General features: G+C 45.8%; 1 protein-coding gene across 1 annotated transcript in view; it reads left to right on the top strand.

The window, feature by feature from the left end:
• RYK (receptor like tyrosine kinase) overlaps positions 1-21,269 on the top strand; it is a 146,530-nt gene that overhangs the window by 115,390 nt on the left and 9,871 nt on the right. Inside the window, exons 10-12 of the mRNA XM_050965488.1 lie at positions 1,692-1,761; positions 5,458-5,590; positions 13,103-13,212. Coding sequence (XP_050821445.1) covers positions 1,692-1,761; positions 5,458-5,590; positions 13,103-13,212 — 313 coding nt within the window. The remainder of the gene's footprint in view (positions 1-1,691; positions 1,762-5,457; positions 5,591-13,102; positions 13,213-21,269) is intronic.

Below are 21,269 nucleotides of genomic sequence, written 5' to 3'. Positions count from 1 at the left end.
GCAGCTTCTCCCACAAGATAACCTTAATTCTGCCCTGTAGGAATGGCAGTAGGAAATGTGATCGGAGTACCTTACTCGTCTCCATTTCCTCTCTGCTACCAATGCTCCAAATTAAGACTCCTGTTCAAACAGTCCAGTGGGATCTTCAGTGTGGCCTGTGTACCAGCATTGATGTGGGGAGTAATAGCTGATGATTAACAGATATCATATTGAGCACAGTAAGCTGCTTCAGGTCTTTGCTTCCAGCAGCATAACCACAAATAGAGGCTAACAATCCACTAGGGGATTTTGTACAGTGACTGTCCTGCCGTAAATGGTGCCAGGTAGGGAGAAAATGATATATATTCCTGAAGAAGAGCTCTGTGTAGCTCAAGAGCTTGTCTTTCACCAATAGAAGTTGATCCAAGAAAAGATATTACCTCACCCACTCTCTCTCTAATATCCTGGGACCAACACAGCAACATGTATCCTTGTGATACTTGTCCCAAGCACCTTCCCTTCCCTCTCTCCTCTCCTCAGCACCTCTTTACATATACACATTCACCAGTTGACACTATTCCCTCTTTCGCTTAACCAAACCAATTCTCACTGCTCCATCCCAGCTCAGAACAGCTTCAAACACCTGTCTCCCTGCTCAGAAACACCCCTTCTTGCCTCACTGGGGGAAACTAACTCTTCCACGCAGGAAACGCTACAGGTGAGGGTTTCTAGTAATCAAACATAGGATTGCTACTAACATGAAATTGCCATATCAGATTAAACCATGTGGTTCACTATCCTGGTCAAATGGCAATCAATACCAGATGTTACAGATTGAGGTGTGGCCCCCTCATAACAGACATTAATAAAGTAATATGCCCTTATAGAAAACTCTTCGCTCACACCAATCAGTTGCCTTACCTCATAGGTACAAGGGTGTATGCATTTCACATTTGTATCGTATCTAATGTAACTGAATATTAGGCATCTATGTGAACAAGATGACATTTTGAATCCTACCAAGGTTGGACTCAGTATTTTGTCGAAGTGAATTCCATAGGTTGGCTATGCCTATGTGAAGGTAGGAAGGATTCTGGAGCAGTTGTAAGAAAGTTTCAATAACGGATTTTCCTGAATATGTTTGTGTAATCCTTGTTTTGTTTTTGAAAAGACATTTAAAAAAATTAGGAGAGGAAATGTATAAACTTTTTAAAAAATAAGCCTTCATTTTGAAATGGTCAGTTTTTTCTTCACTGTAATATGTGATTGTTGTAGATCGCTCGCTGTAAGTGCGTGGGTTATTTTTTGTGGGTGGTGGTGAAAGAAGGGAGAAGTGTTACAAAAATGGCCATCAGAACTCACCTACCTTACTTTATATTGAATTAAAATTAGTAAATCTAGTAATAAATCAAATTGGGTATTCTTTAATGTGCAGCTGAAGCGTGAAAAAATATCTAGTATATCCACAGTTGGTTACAAGTTGAAAATAAAGAATATTTAATGTAGATAACTACTTTTGCATTCACTTTAGAAGGATCTTGAGTCAGTTCACTTGATTTATTTAAACTGGCCTGTTGAAAATCAGTTTTAGTCACTTGCGCATGTGCCTATTTAACCAGTTTTGTAAAAAAATGACACTTTAGTTTGTTTCCAGAATGAATAACGGTCACAGTTCCTTCTTGTCATGTCTTTTTTTTTTTCTTTTTTTTCAGATCAAGCCTCAGAAGTGCAAGTGACAATGATGCTGACAGAAAGCTGTAAACTGCGAGGCCTTCATCACAGGTGAGTACTGCTACTTTCATTCTTACCATAAGAGGCTTTAAATTAAATTTATGTTTATGTGTATTGAAAATAATATTTAAGTGTCTTTTCAGTGCTAAAAATTTCAGAAATAAATCACTTCCGAACTTAAATGTACAATACTTCAGCCAAAAGTTTGGCAAAGTTATAAAAATCTGAGAAGACCCTTTAAGAATGAACACTAAAGTAAAGCGCATTTAGCATGCACCTTTTATCACCTCACAGTCCCATGAGGTGCTGCAAGCACTTGCTCCAGAGACCATATAAATCTGTCTTGCTGAAGAAGGCAGCATATGTGCTGTCAGACTTGCATCCCATCCACAGCCCAGTTATTTTCCAACCATAGCCAGTAACACAGTCAACACAAAACCCTGCCAATAATTCCTGTACACCACTGTGACATACCCAGGGTAGACTCCGGACTATCTGTATCACCTCTGCTCTCTAACCTGGGGTGCCCTTTACACTGCTTTGCTACTCCAGCCTCTAGTCTGAATTGCTCACCAAGAACCTCCAGCATGCAGGTCAGTCCCAGCTGTGTCTGTGTGTGCTGCAGCTAACTAGCCATTGTTTGGCTCTTGCTAGCCTTGATTATATTGTGGGGTGATCCCAACACACCCCTCGTCCTAATTTCCCTCCAGAAATGTATGTCCTGTACTGGCCAGCCCTATCCTGGACAGTACAAGCTTATTTAAAGACTGTCATTTTATTAATAGAAATTATATGCACAAATCTTATCTGAAAGAGAGTTTCCCGAACACTTGAGTTCAAACACACCTGAGTTAGATAAAACAAGTTTATTAACTTCAGAGAGCGATTTTAAATGAATACAGGTAGTGAGCCCTAAAACATCAGAATTGGTTGGTTACAAGAAAAATAAAGATAAAATGGAACTAGTGCCTAACTTAACAGACTGTGTTAAATTGAAAGCAAAGTTTTTTACCACATGTTCTCAACAGTCTCACTGGACAAACTTCTTAGACAAGGATCATTTCTGTTTAATGGCTGCTTCATTTGTCCATATTCATACAGTGTATCAATGAATGATGGGGGAAGGCGGAGGTGCCTGGGGGTGTCTGCATCTTCTTTCTAGTCCTGTCCTTCCTTTGGGAAGTATTTCCAGCTGGGAGCAAGGAGAACAGGCAGTCTGAAAGGGGACTTTCCATGCTGTTTCTTTACTAAGATGTAGATGATTTTTTTGGTCCCTTTCCTGCCAAAGAATGACCACTTAGTGAGTAGTTGGCCCATCAGCCTTGTTTACATCTGTCTGAGGCATCAGCTTGCCCTTTGTCTCCGAGAAACTGGTTTGGCCATTTCCCAGACATCTCCGGAAAACTTACTGGCCATGTCTACACTGCAAAATTTAAGTCAATTTGATGTATGTCAGCATACCACTGCCACAGTAATTACATTTCTTGTGCATTGTTTACACTTTGCTCCTGGTATTGATGGTGCACATCCTCACCAGGAGCGCTTGTATCAGTTGTACTGTCAGTGTGTGCACTTGTGGGACAGCTCCTGAAAGCCAGTAACAGTCGATGTAAACAATGCCAAACTAAATCGACCTTGACTACACTGCTCATGGAGGTGGAGTTAAGTCAATGTATTAGGGCAGTTCCATTGGTGAGAGTGAAATTAAGTGTAGACACTTCATAAATCAACATAAGTTGCCTTGCGTTGACCAAACTCTGTAGAGTAGACCAAACCTTAGGGCTGGTCTACACTACCACAGTAAATAGATCTAAGTTACGTGAATAACGTAACTGAAGTCTACGTAGCTACATCCACTTACCAGGGTGTCTACACTGAGCTGTGTGAGTGGGAGATGCTCTCCCATTGATTTAGCATGTCTTCACCAGACCCATTAAATCAACACCTCTGCATTGATCACAGCAGTACCAATTTAGCTGGTAGTGTAGATGTGGCCCTAGTCATAATCTCAATTTATGTTTATAACTTCGCATATAATGCTGCTACATGCATATTCCCATGATATTATTGATCAGAAAATTCATTTTTTAAATATCTCAGAAGGCATGCCTAATACTAAGTTTATTACAGTAGCATATATAGGGTGTGGACTCAGGTATATTCTGTCACCACCTTACGTCATGCTATTAAGTATTCTTGCGTATCAAGAGAAATTCTGCCAATAGTGTTATGACAGTGATCAACAAGGAGTGGAATGGATGCAAAAAAAAGATAAGCCTCCAAGCAGTACTATGTGTTGCTAATTAGGAAGCATCTAGGATGTAAGAATGCTTAATAGCATGGGTGTAGTGTACATGAATTATTGTCATGATTTGGTGGAGTCTGTATTTAAGAGAGTTATGTACCTCATCCAAGACAATCTCCATTCACTGGGATTTGAGATGTCACTGAGGGCTTTGTTTGCTCTTCAGAATCTTTAACTGGTAATGGCAAGTGTGCAGGAAGGAACCCAGCTTCACATTCAAATCCAGCTTGACATTCAAGTCTCACATATTGGCAATTGAGCAGTCTTGTAATCTGAAGGAGTTTGATATGGAAATCATTGAAACACAAACAAGATCCACACTGCCTTTTTAAGTCACTTTTCTTTGCAGAGTCATGCTTAATTTCAAGTTCTAGATTATGGCTAAAAAGAGAGATTGGATTAAAGGAAATAAAATAGTAATGCTTCCCATGAAAATGCTCAAATGTATCAGTGTAAAAGTATATTTGCTTTCTTCTCTCCTCTTCCCCCAATCAGATTTCTGTTTAGATTGTAAACTCTTTCGGGAGTGTTAGAGTCCATAGGCATAACTGAAATACAAGTACTGATGGTAGTGAAGATGTGGGATGCTGAAACAGATTTTAAAAAGAGGGCTTTGGAATTTGCATCAAAAGTACTACATAAAGAAATTACTAGCACTGGTTGAGAATTTTGTAAATGACTTTTCCATAGTAAATTAAGGAAAACTGAAACAAAATAATATGTGGGTAGCTTTGACCAAGATTAAAATTGTTGAACAGAACCAAAACGCTTTCTTTAAATCCATTCAACATTAAACATTTTGTGTGGTGCATCTTAAGAGATTCAGCCAGCCCGTAATAACACAGTAGCTTCAGCACCCATAAATCCCTGCAGCACCACAGGCAGATGAGTTTAAAATTAAGCTTACTAAATGAAACATTTTGATTTGGCACTTCCAACTCAGTGTTTTTCAGACTTTTGTTCCATGAAAATATTCAAATGTTGACTTTCCTTCCTTGTGTTGGACAAATGTCAAACTATCATTTTCCAGCAAAATGGAAATGCCAAATTTTTGCTCAGTTCTATAAACCATGCTTACTGTAATATAATGGAATCTGTAACATGTATAGGTGCATTTTAAAGAGATGGATACATTTCCAAACTGAAAATACACTCATAGTTTGTGGAAAGAATAATCTTCAGTGGGATTTTATCTTTAATCAGTTTTGGAGCACGCAAAAGTTTTTCTTGATGGAAAATTACTCAGATGTTTGGACACGTTCCTAAACACGTAGCTTCAAGTTATTTGGAGACCTTGTTACTTTATTTTGTTAAATAATCTATTGCCTTTTCTACTGTACTTCTATTTATCATTTATAGTGAGATCTTTTGTTTAGGTGACTTGCTAATTTTGATCAGATATCACCTTTCTAAAATTTAAGTGCATCTGATCTATCTTTCAGGAACTTGCTCCCTATCACCCATGTCAGTATAGAAGATGGGGAGAAACCCATGGTGCTGCTGCCTTTCATGAACTGGGGGAACCTTAAGCTGTTCCTGCGCCAGTGCAAGTTAGTAGAGGCCAACAATCCTCAGGTAAGAAACGGCTAATTTAAAAACTCAGTGTTTTAGTTGGTCAAACTTTGTTCAGACTGTAAGATCCAGCTGTGGAGACAGTATAAGGATGACTTTTCAAGAGCTGAATGAATTGGAAAGCCTATTACGTAGTTGAAACTTAAAAGCAGACACGGGAAATGTATATTTTGTGGTTCACAAGAAAAAGTAATTTTTCTGTGAATTTATCACAGACATTTGTTGACTCCAATGTCTTAATTACAGCAACTCCCTATTTTTACTGTAAATTGGGAGTGTTACATTAAGCATTTGTTTCACTTCGCATTCTGTCTGTTTTCAGATTAATATTTTACTGCTGAACCTCACAGGTTCTTTTAAAATGTTATGATAGTTTACTTGCCTAAGGACCTGTGGTGTTAGTGAAGTACTGTTAAAATGTGTAGATCGAGAACAAGAATTTCAAATATAGGAGTCTAAAATTAGGTTCCTAAATCGGTAGTTAACTATCTGCCTGGTTTTCAAAAATTCTGAAGACCAAACAGCTTCCTTCCATTACCTTATGCATCATCTTGGCTACATGGTATCCGCAGGTCATGTGCATCTTGGAAGTGAGGCAGCACTGTGTTGTAACTCAATCTGTCAGTGTGACCCCATCTCCTAAGGTGTGTCTTGAAAGCAGCAGTTCTTTGCAGGAGCCTTGCCTCATTCACTGTGCTCTGTTAGATGACTCCATAGGCAACATTTACCTCCCTGAGTGCACTCCTTACATGCTGTATGCATTGTGGTTGTCTAGCCAAATAGCTTGAGTATGGGGTATTTCCTCCTTTTTCTCAGAAAAACTTCTTGGAAACTTTGTTAAGAAAATGTTAACGTTGCAGTTTCTCACTCCACCCAGAAATGCCAAAGTTAAGAATATACTGCAACCTGAACTCCACTTCCTAGTGTGTGAGCACTGCTGTAATCTTTGATTACACAACTGTGTACTATTTCTGACATAATTCAGTATCACACTTCTTTTCATGCATATATTGTACATCAGTGGTAGGCACCCTATGGCACCCGTGACAAAGGTGGCACGCAAGTTGATTTTCAGTGGCACTTACACTGCCTGGGTCCTGGCCATTGCTCTGGGGGGGCTCTGCATTTTAATTTAATTTTAAATGAAGCTTCTTAAACATTTTAAAAACCTTATTTACTTTACATACAATAGTTTAGTTATATATTATAGACTTAAAGAAAGAGACCTTCTAAAAAGGTTAAAATGTATTACTGGCATGCGAAACCTTTAATCAGAGTGAATAAATGAAGACTCGGTATGCCACTGCTGAAAGGTTACCGACCCCTGTTATACATTAATATCTGTAATAGGCTATGTGTCTAACATACACAGAACTGCGCAGTGCAAGATGCTACAGAGTTATATCATTCTTAACTTTAAAAAAAAAATGGTTTGAGAAAACAAAACAGACCGTAGAATTAAATTATAATGTGTGCACACAAAGGCGGGGGGTTAGTTGCACACAACTTTAACTTTTGACATTTCTTTAATTTTGGTTACTTAACTGTGCATGCTTAATGTTTTATTGATATTTAATGCACTTGTTATAAGCTAATCATAACACTTCCATTAATAGTCTTAATTTTTGAAGTTCTTTGTTAATGTTTTTAAAAGAAAATCTTAAGGAAACTTCAGCAAATTGGAAGTGACTTAATCTTTTTATCTCTATTTCCTTTGACCTATATCATATAGTTGGGGGGAAGGGGGAGAGGAGAGTGTGTGGAACCTGTACCATTTACCAAAATACTTGCTTAATGTTACTACATTGATTATAATGATTTATTAGCAAGTGTCATGTTTTTTTTTGAGATGAGCAGTGGGGACTGATTGTATTAAGAGAAACGCAAATGAGAAGTATACAAGTTAATTTGAGGTTGGGGACCTTTTCTACACAAGAACTTACTTTCGTCCAAGATGGAACATTTTAATAGTATTTGTGCTAATGAGATTTATAGTAAATGTTAAGGCTGTCGATTAATCACACTTAACACACGCAGTTAACTTAAAAATTAATTGTGATGAATCACAGTTTTAATCACACTGTGAAACAATAGAATACCAATTTAAATTTATTAAATATTTTGGATGTTTTTCTACATTTTCATATACAGTAACTCCTCACTTAAAGTCGTCCCGGTTAACGTTGTTTTGTTGCTGATCAATTAGGGAACATGATCGTTTAAAGTGTGTAATGCTCCCTTCTAACTTCTTTGGCAGCCACCTGCTTTGTCTACTGCTTGCAGGAAGAGCAGCCCCTTGCAGCTAGCTGGTGGGGGCTTGGAACCAGGGTGGACTGGCAGCCCCCATCAACTCCCCCATCAGCTCTCTGCTCCCCTAAGTTCCCTGTGCAGCTGCTGCCTGCAGTTCAGCTGTGTCCCTTCCCCCACTGCCATGTGTTGCTCCTGCCCTCTGCCTTGGAGCTGCTCCCTGTGCCGAGGGGGAAGGGAAGGAAGAGGGGGGGCTAATGTCAGGGTGTCCCCCTCCTCCCTGCTTCTGCACCCCGCTTACCCCATCTTCTGTAGAGCAAGGCTCAGGGTGGAGGGAGCTTGCAGCAGCTGTGGTCTCAGCAATCTGATCTAATTAACAAGGTAGTGTACTTAAGGGAAATGCGCATATCTCCCTCCATTCCTTCTGCCTTCCAGAGTGAGAGAGTTAACCCTTGAGGGCTCAGCCAATTACTAGTTCATCATTTAGCAGTAAGGGAAATATCCCACCCTCTGACTCCTCCACCTTAACCAAGCTTCACAATCATCACTGTGTACCAGTATTAAATTGTTTGTTTAAAACTTATGTGTGTGTGTGTGTGTGTGTATGTGTGTGTGTGTATATATATATATATGTCTTTTGTCTGGTGAAAAAAAATTCCCTGGAACCTGACCCCATCATTTACCTTAATTCTTATGGGGAAATTGGATTTTCTTAACATCGTTTCTCTTAAAGTCACATTTTTCAGGAACATAACTACAACATTAAGTGAGGAGTTACTGTATATTGTATTCTGTGTTGTAATTGAAATCAAAGTGTATATTTTTGTTATAAATATTTGCAGTGTAAAAGATAAACAAAAGAAATAGTATTTTTCAGTTCACCTCATACAAGAACTGTAGTGCAATCTTTGTTGTGAAAGTACAACTTACAAGTGTAGATTTTTGTTGTTATTTAACTGCACTCAAACAAAACAATGTAAAACTTCAGAGCTTACGTGTCCGCTCAGTCCTACTTCTTGTTCAGCCAATCGCTAAGACAAGCAAGTTTATTTACGTTTACGGGAGATAATGTTACCCTCTTCTTATTTACAGTATCACCAGAAAGTGAGAATAGGCATTCTTCTTCGAGTGATTGCTCATATGCATATCGGTTAGGTGTGCGCGCGCTGCATGCACGTTCGTCAGAAGACTTTTTTACCTGAGCAACACTCGGCGGGTCGGCTGGGCGCCCTCTGGAGTGGCGCCGCTATGGCGCCGGATATATACCCCAGCCGACCCGGCCACCCTTCAGTTCCTTCTTACCACCCTTGTCGGTCGTTGGAACAGTGGAATGCGGCTTAGCTGACCTCCACCTTCCCTAGCTACTCGCAGTTTCTCGTTATTGTGTACATAGTTATTGTTCTTGTGTATATATACACATAGATAGATTTAGTTGTAAGTTCTTACATTAATAGTAGTTAGTTTAGTGCTACTTAGTAGGGTTCGGGGAGTAGCCCCTTCCCCACACCCGGCGCCGGAGCTCATGCACGGCTCACCGGGTTTCAGACCGTGCTCGGCCTGTCACAGGCCGATGCCAACAGGAGACCCACACGACTCCTGTTTAAAGTGCCTCGGGGAATCGCACTTAACAGCTAAGTGTCCTATTTGCAAAGCTTTCAAGCCGCGAACTAAAAAGGAGCGGGACATCAGACTAAAACAGCTCGTCATGGAGGCGGCCTTGACACTGCCACCTTCGGCACCGAGCACCGGTCAGTCGGTGAACAGAGGCACCCCTACAGCACCGGATCGCACCGGCACGCCTAAGGACTCTCGGCACTGGCTGACACCGGCACCGAAATCGACTCTGTGTCTCTCCCTCTCCCCGAGGTCGAAGAAGGCCAAGACTTCCACTGCCTTGGCTCTAGCTACACCACAGCCAGAGAGCGCGCCCACTTCAGACCGCCCGGCACCGATACCAGCCGCGGCACCAACTAAATCGGCACCTTTGATTCCGGTCTCACAAGGGCCATCGAGTCCGGCACCTCATAGCTCCCCGGCACGTGCCGCGGTAGAGCTCACCGTGCCATCCACGCCAGAGGCATATTCGGCGGAGAGAGACTTAATCGCCTTGACGGACTCGGCACTGCCTCTACCCCCGGCACCGCCGATGCGGGTAGTCCAATCTCGGGGCAAGCCAACCCTGCCTAGACCACCGTGCGTCGGCACTGTGGACCGGCACCGCTCAAGATCGCGGTCCCATAGATGCTCCAGGTCGAGACGACGCTCCCGCTCTCGACGTCGCTCACAGTCCCGGCACCATTCTCCTACACGGCACTGGTCAGACTTGCGGTACCGGTCGGACTCCCGCTCTCCACCTCACTATCCACGGCACCACTCCAGTTCTCGGCGCCCATCCAGGCACCGTACCTCTCGGAGCCGTTCACACTGCAGAGACTCGAGATCTCGGTCAACCTCCCGGCACCGGTCTGGTCGCAGGTCCCGATCTCGATCCCGGTACCGCTACGAATACCAGCACCGGTCCCCGTTAAAGAAGGGAGCGAGGTCCGTCGGAACCTCAGCCCACGGTTTCTCTGCTCCTCCATGGCCATCCAAACAGTTGTCAGTGTCCTCTCACGCAAACAGTTATTACGACCAGGAGCGAGATACGGAGGTGCCTTCCAGGGTCTTCCAGGAGGTCCGGTCTCAGAATCCGGGCCCTCACCAGTGGTCCTTTTGGACACCCTGGGCGTACCATCAGGCCTAGGATGCCCCATTGCTCCAGACCCGCTCCGCTTCCTCAGAGCATCGAGCTCCAGAAACCACCATTAGCCATCCCCCTCCAGCTGGGACGGAGGAGCTGATAACCCATCCACCAGGTTCCCCGGTACCACTGGAGCAGGAGCCGACCCAGGAGCAAGAGACCATCCAGGACCCCCTCATCCCTGGTGTATCGTCCTCTTCCTCCCCAGACGAGAGGGTGGCAGGGACCTCATCATCAGGGCCCCCGCCGATAGACCCCAGAGCCCATCAGGACCTCCTTAAGAAGGTGGCGCTCAACATCAATCTTCCCGTAGAGGAAGTCCCGGAGGTTGAGGACCCAGTTGTCAGCATCCTGTCGGCAGACACCCCCACTAGGGTGGCTTTGCCTTTCATCAAAACCATCCAGGCCATTGCTGACACCTTATGGCAGTCCCCAGCCTCCATTCCCCCTACGGATTTGAGAGAAAATACCTGGTGCCCTCTCGGGGTTACGAATACCTATATGTCCATCCTCCTCCCTCCTCATTAGTTGTCCAATCGGTCAACGGGAGGGAACGCCACAGCCAACAGGCGCCAGCCCCCAAATCAAAGGAGGCTAGGCGGATGGACCTTCTGGGCCGCAAGGTATGTTCGGCAGGTGCCCTACAGTTCCGGGTGGCCATCCAGCAGGCTCTCCTGAGCCATTACAATTACAACACCTGGGCGGAGGTGGGTAGATTCACAGATCTTCTACCCCCAGACTCTTGCCTGGAATTTACCGCACTCCTTGAAGAAGGAAAGAAGGTGGCTAGAACCTCCCTCCAGGCTTCTCTCGATGCAGCCGACTCGGCAGCCAGAACTCTGGCATCAGGTATCTGGCGTCAGTAAATGTTGATCGTCTAAAACAGAAATGAAATGGAACAAAACACTTGTAAGAGGAAAATCTGAATGAAAAAGGATTTATCAAACCACAGCAGACACATGTCTGTGTATTTTGTTAAGATAATTTTCCATCATGCTCTTCTTAATCTTTCTCTCCCAATACTGCCTGGCTTTCTCTAGATGATTGACTTGTCACTTACTTTATTTTTATGGGCTATCTGGCTCACTGAGGTCAATAAGTCATCCCTGCTTTATACACTAAGTAGCAAGCAGTCAAGGGCTTTCTTCCTGTTAATTTGCGAGATACTGTTCTGTGAGCAACTGTGGGACTATGATTGTGTCTGCCTTTGCTTTGTGGCTTGATCTCTAAGTTGCAAATGTGTACAGACTGATACTATCTCCTTCCCAGGCATCCAGATATTAGCCCATCTGATGGAGTTTGTATTCTGAATATTCACGTAGGACTCACTGTCAGTGTGCCAAAGAAAGTCTGTAGAAAGACACTATTCCAGTTTGATAACAGTTTATGTACTATTGCTTTAAGGTCCTGTTAATCCAAACAGTGTTTTCACAACTGGCTTTTATTAACTAGCTCTGACCATATTTTCTTTTAATGAATAATTAAGAAAGTGGGAAATACTCAACATCATAAAACCTGAGTCATTCGTTGAGAGTGCCATTCCTCCTTCACTCATTCAAATACTTTAAAACAGTTAATTTAGCAAACTCCAGTTTAACTGGCATACTTCTGTTTTCTCATCATTATCTGTGACTTATTGAATTAAATATGACCAGTACAATATTGCTTATGTCATTTGATATTAGATTCAATTTATTTTATTCTGCCTCAGATTTTCAGTGTTACCACAGAACTTTGTATAGAAATTGCATAACTTTTGCAGAAGTTGTGAACTGAACACCTGAAGCACACATCTGTGGGAAGCGGTGGATTCTGCAGTGAATTCTGCAGAATACATAAGGCCCTGGCAATGATACAATACTAAATCAGTGTCAGTGTCCCAAAGCAGGCTACAGGAAGTAGTAAATGTCTCAAAGCGCAGACAACATGCAGTAACATAATGTTTGCACATTATATATTACATTTTAAACTTAAACACTTTCACTACAAAGCTCCCCATTAATTAACACTGACAAAATTGAAAAAGGATATGGAGCAAAGGTGTTGAGACTTACAGTCTTCAGCATTGGATAGGAATTATAAGTTTGAGGCTGCTGCACCTTTTATATACTTGGTTGTGGTCTGTTCCTTGAAAATGAGTGCTGCTTTTGTGAGTATTTATGCAGAGAAGTGTGTAGCAGGGTGGCTGAAATTTTGGTGGATCCAGATACCATTTCGTCTCAGTCCATCCCTGATTTATGTGAAAAACTGGTGACAAGGAAAATGAAAGCTAGGAAACATTTCAAAGCCAATTTAGAGCTAAAAATAAGGCATTTTCAGAAATTAAGGGTTAAGTATTTGAAATAAGTATCAAAAAATACTAGGGAGCTGTGATGTTGTGTCCTGAAGAACAAGTGGTTGCAAATAGTTTTTATAAATGAGGAGATAAAATATGGAAATGAAGGAATATTAAAATTGAGAAAAAATACTGGCAGACACTGAACTCTCTGGGATTTTGTGGTGATAATAATTTTTCTGTGCTGTTGCAGGCAATTTCCCAGCAGGATCTTGTTCATATGGCTATTCAGATTGCCTGTGGAATGAGTTACTTAGCCAGAAGGGAGGTCATTCACAAAGACCTGGCTGCTAGAAACTGTGTGTAAGTACTGTGTTTTACAGGACAGTTATGGAGCCAGATTGTACCCTGTCTATGGTTATGGATGAGATGTGCTTTCCATTATAAATCTGATCTTTCCCACCCCAAACCATATCCTCAGACGTTTCAAATGCTGCACATGTGGTCTGTGGCCAGCAGATAGGTTTGTGAATCAGATGAACTGTTTTTGAGATGGGATGCAAAAAAATAAGTTTTAGTTAATGGGGGGTTTTTTTTTGGTTTTTTTTTTGGCCTGATCGTGTCTCAAAATGTTTCTTACACTTCAAGTTTAAATGGACTTGGTGAAATCTAGTACACTGTTTAGATTGAGGCCTGGTCTACACGGGGAGTGGGGGAGGGCCATTTAAAAAGTGAAGCAGCTTTTGTCTATCCATAACTGACAGCTTCACCCCTTACAGACCACAAAACCTAATGCCTTAGTCTTAACTGAATGGTGTTTGCACTGACTCCAGCTTTCTTTATGGTGATACATGGTTCACAGAGAGCCACTTCAAAAATTCCTGATAAAGCAGTCATTCCTCAGTCTTCATTGAAATTCCAGTTTCTGTAAATAAGTAGCTTTAGACGCAGAGCTAGTATAGGCGTGGATTATGAAATTATATCACTTGGATAAAAAGATGTCAGTGTAGTAACTAAGCACCATGCCAAGAATCCAAGATGTATGTGAAAGTGATTATGAAACTAATGCTTTGTGGTTCACATTTTGATACTCTATCCACAAGCTATACAAACACATATCCAGACTTGAAATGTTTGAAATCTATCTGCAGAAATCTCAAGAGCCCTTATGAGTATAAATTGGAGAAGATGGTAGCATGTGATCACTATTATACAGTATTTTTCCAGATTCAGGAAGTCTAAGCCTTTAAAACAATTGAAGGAATAACACTGGACTGGACTACCAGAAAGATCTATTAACGTTCGAAAAAATACAGGAAGGACAACCAAAATTAATAGCGTTTTGGAACAGTTTCAATATGAGGAGACAGGACCAGCTCTAGGCACCAGCAAAGCAAGCATGGGCTTGGGGCAGCACATTTCCAGGGGCAGCATTCCAGCCATCTTTTTTGGGGGGCAGGGCAGTTGCGCTCTCAGAGCTGCACCACTTAGATGGGGCAAGAGCGCCACGCTCCCAGCCGCAGCAGGAAGGGGAAGCCCCAGCCCCGGGATGCTGAGCTGCCAGGGCCCAGCCACTACCTGGGGAGGAGAGGGCGAGTCCTGCTGGGGAGCCGGGGTTGCGCCGCCTCATCTGCACACTGGCTGCTGTGCTGCCTTGTGCCACCCCTTATATCGAGGCTTCTCTGCGCGGCCGGGCAGGGGAGGGGGTAAAGCCACTGCAGGCACTGGGAGAAGGTGACATCACTTCCTCCGTTTCCAGCACCACCTGTGAGCCCCAGCCCCACCTGAGCTGGGTGCAGCAAATTTTTTGCTTGGGGCAGCAAAAAACCTGGAGCTAGTCCTGTGAGGAGAGATTAAAAAGACAGATTGTTCATCTTGGAAATTAGACAACTAAGGGAATATATGGTAGAGGTCTATAAAATCATGAATGGTATGGAGAAAGTGAATAGAGAAGTGCTGTTTACCTCTTCACATAACACAAGAACCAGGGGTCACCCGATGAAATTAATAGGCAGCAGGTTTAAAACAAACATAAGGAAGTACTTCTTCACATAACTCACAGTCACCGTATAAAACTTGTTGTCAGGAGATGTTGTGAAGCCCAAAAGTATAACTGAGTTCAAAAAAGAATGTTAAATTCTTCGAATGCTTGCTCATATCGATTCCAATTACGTGTGTGCGCGCTGCGTGCACGTTTGTCGGAAGATTTTTACCCTAGCAACACTTGGTGGGTCGGCTTGGCGCCCCCTGGCGTGGCGCCGCTATGGCACCGAATATATGCCCCTGCCGACCCATCCGCTCCTCAGTTCCTTCTTATCGCCTGTGTCGGTCGTTGGAACAGTGGAGCGCGGCTTAGCTGATCTCCACCTCCCTATCTATTTACTCGTTCTAAACTTATTGTGTATATAGTTATTCTATATAGTTCTAGTTAATACTTTTAATAATTTTTCCTAAATGTAGTTAGTGTATATAGTTCAGAGGGTTGGGGATTAGCCCTTTCCCTCACCCGGTGCCCAGGCCCATGCCTGGCTCACCGGGTTTCAAACCATGCTCGGCTTGCCGCAGGCCGATGCCCACAGGAGACCCTCACGACTCCTGCCTCAAGTGCTTGGGGGAATCCCACCTCACAGACAAGTGCCAGATCTGCAAATCCTTCAAGCCACGGACGAAAAAGGAGCGGGACTTTCGCCTCAAGCAGCTCCTAATGGAGGCAGCCGTCACTCCTCCACCTTCGGCACAGGGTGCCGGACTGTCCACCCCAGGGAGAAGTGCCTCATCAGCACCAGAGTGCGCCGGCACCACGAAGACATCTCGGCAACCGGCACCGGCCCAGAAACCTGCCCGGCACCACTCCCTCTCCCCGCGAGCCAAGAAGCTCAACGCTCCTGCAGCTTCACTATCTACACCGCAGTCTGAGCAACAGCCTAAGTCAGCCACCCGGCACGAGTAACTGCCGCGGCACCAACAATCTCAGCACCGTTGATTCCGGCCTCGCAAGGGCCGTCGAGTCCGGTGCCTGACAGCTCCCCGGCGCATGCCTCGTTAGAGCTCATCGTTCCCACCACGCCAGAGACATTTTCTACGACGAGGGAACTGATTGCATTAACAGAGCTCACCCTGCCTCAACTCCCAGCACCGCCGGTGTGGGTTATTCAGTCGACAGGCAAGCCTGCCATGGTAAGACCGTCCTCGATCGGCACTGCCGAGAGGCACCACTCAAGATTGAGGTCCCGCCAGCATTCTCAATCTCGTCACTGATCCCGATCCCTACGCCGCTTGCAGTCCCGGTACCAATCTCCTTCTCGGTACCGCTCGTACTCGCGGCACCACTCAAGATCCCGGTCGCCGACCTGATACTCCAGACACCGATCCAGCTCCCGGCACCGTTCGCGCTGCAGCCGATCTCATCATAGAGCTTCAAGATCCCGGTCGCAGATCCCGGTCCCACTCCCGGTACCGGTACGGAACCCGGTACCACTCTCCGGTGCAGCACGGAGAACAGTTCGCTGGACGCAGGGCTCCTCCTCAAGCGGTCTCCGCTCCGCCACGGCCATTGCGGCATGTGTCTGTGTCATCGCACGCCGATAGTGCCTCCTACGGGGATTCGGAGGTACACAGCCGAGTTCTACATGAGGCTCAAGGTCCAGACCAAGGTCCTCAACAGTGGTCCTTTTGGACGCCTTGGGCATATCACCAGGCCCAAGGCGAACCCACGGTACCATCCCGCTCCGCCCCATCGGAACATCGCGCACCAGAGGCCACTGTTAGCCGCTCCCCTCCAGCGGGTACAGACGAATCTCCTTTGGCACCAGACCCTCAGGTCCTCCCAGACCCTGACGTGCCTCCTGACCACGAGTCCATACATGAGCCACTCATCCCAGGTCTGTCGTTGCCTCATCTGGGGAAGAGGAAGGTAGCCGGGACATCCTCATCAGGCCTGCCCCCTATTGACCTCCGAGCTCATCAGGACCTCCTGAGGCTAGTCGCTTTAAATATCAATCTACAGGTAGAGGAAGTCCCAGAGGTTGAAGATATACTGTCGGCAGATGCGCCAACTTGTGTGGCTTTACCATTCATCCGCTCCATTCAAGCCAAAGCGGACACCATCTGGCAATCCCCAGCATCTATCTCTCCCACAGCCAGAGAGGTGGAACGAAAGTACATGGTGCCCTCCAGGGGTTTCAAGTACTTATATACCCACCCTCCTCCATGCTCTCTGGTGATCCAATCCGAATGAGCGGGAGCCCCATGGCCAGCAAGCCCCCGCACCAAAATCAAGGGAGGCTAGATGTATGGACCTGTTGGGACGTAAAGTCTACTCTGCGGGGGGCCTCCAACTCAGGGTGGCGAACCAACAGGCCCTGCTTAGCAGATATAATTATAATACCTGGCAGGTGGTGGGCAAGTTCACTGAACTGGTCCCACAGGACTCCCACCAGGAATTCCAGGCCCTTCTGGAGGAAGGAAAGAAAGTTGCACGGACCTCCCTCCAGGCCTCACTCGATGCTGCCAATTATGCAGCCAGAACCGTGGCCTCTGGAATCACGATGAAATGGATATCGTAGTTGCAAGTGTCAGGCCTACCTCCTGAACTGCAGCACACCATCCAAGACCTGCCATTTGAAGGCCAGGGCCTCTTCTCTCAGAAAACAGACCCTAGGTTGCAGAGTCTCAAGGACAATCGGGTGATTATGTATTCCCTCGGGATGCATACCCCACAGATCCAACGAAGGTCCTTCCATAGCCAGCCTTGTCACCCTTACCCCCCACCCAGGCCACGACAAGACTTTTTGACAGAAGGCATGGTCACGGTAACTGCAGGCGGCAGTCTGGACCCCAAGGGGGCCACAATAACGGTCCTGCCAAACCTATGACGGGCTCTAAACCAAACTTTTGAAGGTGTGCCCGAGAGCAGAACACCAGTCCTTCCCCAGGATCCCCTTCAGTTTTCCAACCGCCTTTCCTCCTTCCTCCCTGTGTGGACCCAATTAACCTCAAATCGTTGGGTCCTAAGCACGGTAGAATTTGGATACCACCTCCAATTTATTTCACCCCCTCCCTCTCACCCTCCTTCCCCGTCCCTCTTCAGGGACCCCTCTCACAAGCAATTCCTCTGGCAAGAGGTTCGTACGCTCCTCTCGATCGGGGCTATAGAGGAGGTACTGGAGGAATTAAGGGGCAAGGGATTTTATTCCCGATATTTCCTAATCCCCAAGGCAAAAGGAGGTCTCCGACATATCCTGGACCTGCGAGGACTCAACATGTTCTTGAAAAAGTTGAAGTTCCGCGTGGTATTCCTGGGGACCACCATCCCATCCCTGGATCCCAGAGACTGGTACGCTGCTCTCGACATGAAGGACGCATATTTCCACATTGCCATTTATCCCCTGCACAGATGGTACGTACGGTTTATGGTGCACCACCAACATTTTCAATTTGCAGTCCTTCCGTTTGGCCTCTCTACAGCCCCTCGCATGTTCACAAAGTGTATGGCTGTAGTGGCCGCCTTCCTCTGTCGTCGGCGAATACATGTCTTTCCTTACCTAGATGACTGGCTTATTCGAGGGACCTCCGAGGCCCAAGTCACCGGACACGTGTGCATCGTCACGGACCTATTCAGGCGATTGAGCCTGATGATCAATCTAGAGAAATCTACTCTAGTGCCCACACAAAGAATAGAGTTCATTGGGGCCATTCTAGACTCCAAACTCACAAGCGCCTGCTTGCCACTACCCCAGTTTCAGGCATTAGTTTCAATTATAAAAAGCCTCCAAAACTTTCCAACGACCTCAGCTCGCACCTGTCTCAGCCTCCTCGGTCACATGGCCGCATGCATCTTTGTAACCAAGCACGCCAAGCTACGCCTGCATCCCCTTCAAACCTAGCTCGCCTCAGTTTACCACTCAGGCAGAGATACCATAGACATGGTGGTCACCATTCCTCAGAGCATTTTAGGCTGCCTCGACTGGTGGCTAACACCCTCCCTGGTGTGTGCAGGACTGCCGTTCCATCCGATGCAGCCTTCAGTGTCCCTAACGACAGACGCATCATCTCTCGGCTGGGGGGCTCACCTGGGCCATCTTCGCACGCAAGGCCTCTGGTCATTTTCAAGAGCTAGCTTTGCACATAAATGTCCGAGAACTGAGATCAGTCCACCTGGCATGCCAGACATTCCAGCAACATCTGCAGGGTCGTTGTGTTTTAGTGCTTACGGACAACACAACGACCATGCACTACATAAACAAGCAAGGAGGAACTCGATCCTTCCCCCCTTTGTCAGGAGGCGATCCAACTGTGGGAATTTTGCATAGCCCACTCAATAGACCTTGTAGCATCCTTTCTTCCGGGAATCCAGAACACTCTGGCAGACCAACTCAGCAGATCTTTTCTGTATCACGAGTGGTCAATTCGCCCGGACATTATACATTCTGTCTTCCGGAAGTGGGTCTTTCCCCACATAGACCTATTTGCTTCTCGCAAGAACAGGAAATGCCAGAGGTTCTGCTCCTTCCAAGGTCTCACCCCGGGCTCGATATCGGATGCCTTCCTAATCCCATGGAAGAGCCAGCTGCTTTACGCCTTTCCACCCTTCCCACTGGTGCACAAGGTTCTCCTAAAGTTCCGCAGGGGCAGGGCTCACCTGATCCTGGTCGTCCCTGCGTGGCCCCGACAACACTGGTACACCATGTTGTTGGACCTCTCGATAGCCGACCCAATCTCCCTGCCTCTTCATCAAGATCTTATAACTCAGGACCACGGCAGGCTTCACCACCCAGACCTGCAATCCCTTCATCTCACAGCGTGGCTCCTGTATAGTTAACCCAATCGGAGTTACGCTGCTCTACCCCAGTGCAAGAAGTACTCCTGGGTAGCAGAAAACCTTCCACTCGGTCTACATACTTGGCCAAGTGGAAGCGATTTTCCTGCTGGTGTCAAACACTGAAAACCACACCCACGGAGGTTCCCATCCCCACTATACTGGACTACCTCTGGTATCTTAAACAGCAAGGCCTCGCTAGCTCATCATTGCGAGTACACTTGGCGGCTATTTCTACTTTCCACCCAGGAGAAGGTAGTCACTCTGTCTTCTCCCACCCTATGGTTTCAAGGTTCCTCAAGGGTTTGGAGCATTTATACCCCCTAGTACGCCGCCCCACCCCTTCCTGGGACCTCAACCTGGTCCTGACGAGGCTTACGTTTCCTTCATTCGAGCCATTGGCAACCTGCTCACTCCTATATCTGTCATGGAAAACAGCCTTCCTTGTAGCCATCACGTCGGCTAGAAGAGTCTCTGAGCTTTGAGCTCTGATGGTGGACCCACCATATACGGTGTTCCACAAAGACAAGGTGTAGTTGCGTCCACATCCAGTTTTCCTCCCCAAAATAGTATCGGCCTTCCATCTCAATCAAGACATATTCCTCCTGGTCTTCTTTCCCAAACCGCATGCATCTCATCAGGAGCAGCAGTTACATTCCCTCAACGTCCGGAGGGTGCTCGCCTTTTATATTGACCGGACGAAGCCCTTCCGCAAAACGCCCCAACTCTTCATTGCAGTGGCAGTCTGGATGGAAGGCCTACCCATCTCTTCTCAGAGGATTTCGTCCTGGGTAACAGCGTGCATCCGTACTTGCTATGATCTAGCTCATGTTTCTCCAGGACATATTACCGCACATTCTACTAGGGCTCAGGCTTCGTCAGCCACCTTCTTACCTCGAGTACCTATCCAGGAGATATGTCGAGCAGCTACTTGGTCTTCAGTACACACCTTTGCTTCCCATTATGCCCTGGTGCAACAATCCAGAGACGATTCAGCCTTTGGCTCAGCAGTTTCGCATTCTGCAGTATCTCACTCCGACCCCACCACCTAGGTAAGGCTTGGGATTCACCTAATTGGAATCGATATGAGCAAGCACTCAAAGAAGAAAAGACTGTTACTCACTTTTGTAACTGTTGTTCTTCGAGATGTGTTGCTCATATCCATTCCAAACCCTCCCTCCTTCCCCACTGTCGGAGTAGCCGGCAAGAAGGAACTGAGGAGCGGATGGGTTGGCAGGGATATGTATTTGGTGCCATTACGCGGGGCCATGCCAGGGGGCGCCCAGCCGACCCACCGAGTGTTGCTAGGGTAAAAATCTTCCGACGAACGTGCATGTGGCGCAGGCACACCTAATTGGAATGGATATGAGCAACACATCTCGAAGAACAACAGTTACAAAGGTGAGTAACCGTCTTTTCATGGAGGATAAGTTCATTATTAGCCAAGATGGTCAGGGATGCAACCCCATGCCCTAGGTGTCCCTAAATAGCTGACTGCTAGAAGCCGAGACTGGATATTGGGGTGGATCACTTGATAAAGTTTTGTTCTGTTCATTCTCTTTGAAGCATCTGGCACCATCTGCTGTCAGAAGAGAGGATACTG

The sequence above is a fragment of the Gopherus flavomarginatus genome, chromosome 8 (assembly GCF_025201925.1).
Source record: "Gopherus flavomarginatus isolate rGopFla2 chromosome 8, rGopFla2.mat.asm, whole genome shotgun sequence".
Lineage (NCBI taxonomy): Eukaryota > Metazoa > Chordata > Testudines > Testudinidae > Gopherus > Gopherus flavomarginatus.
The sequence above is the reverse complement of the archived record's forward strand: the minus strand, read 5'-3'. Positions and strand labels throughout refer to the sequence as shown.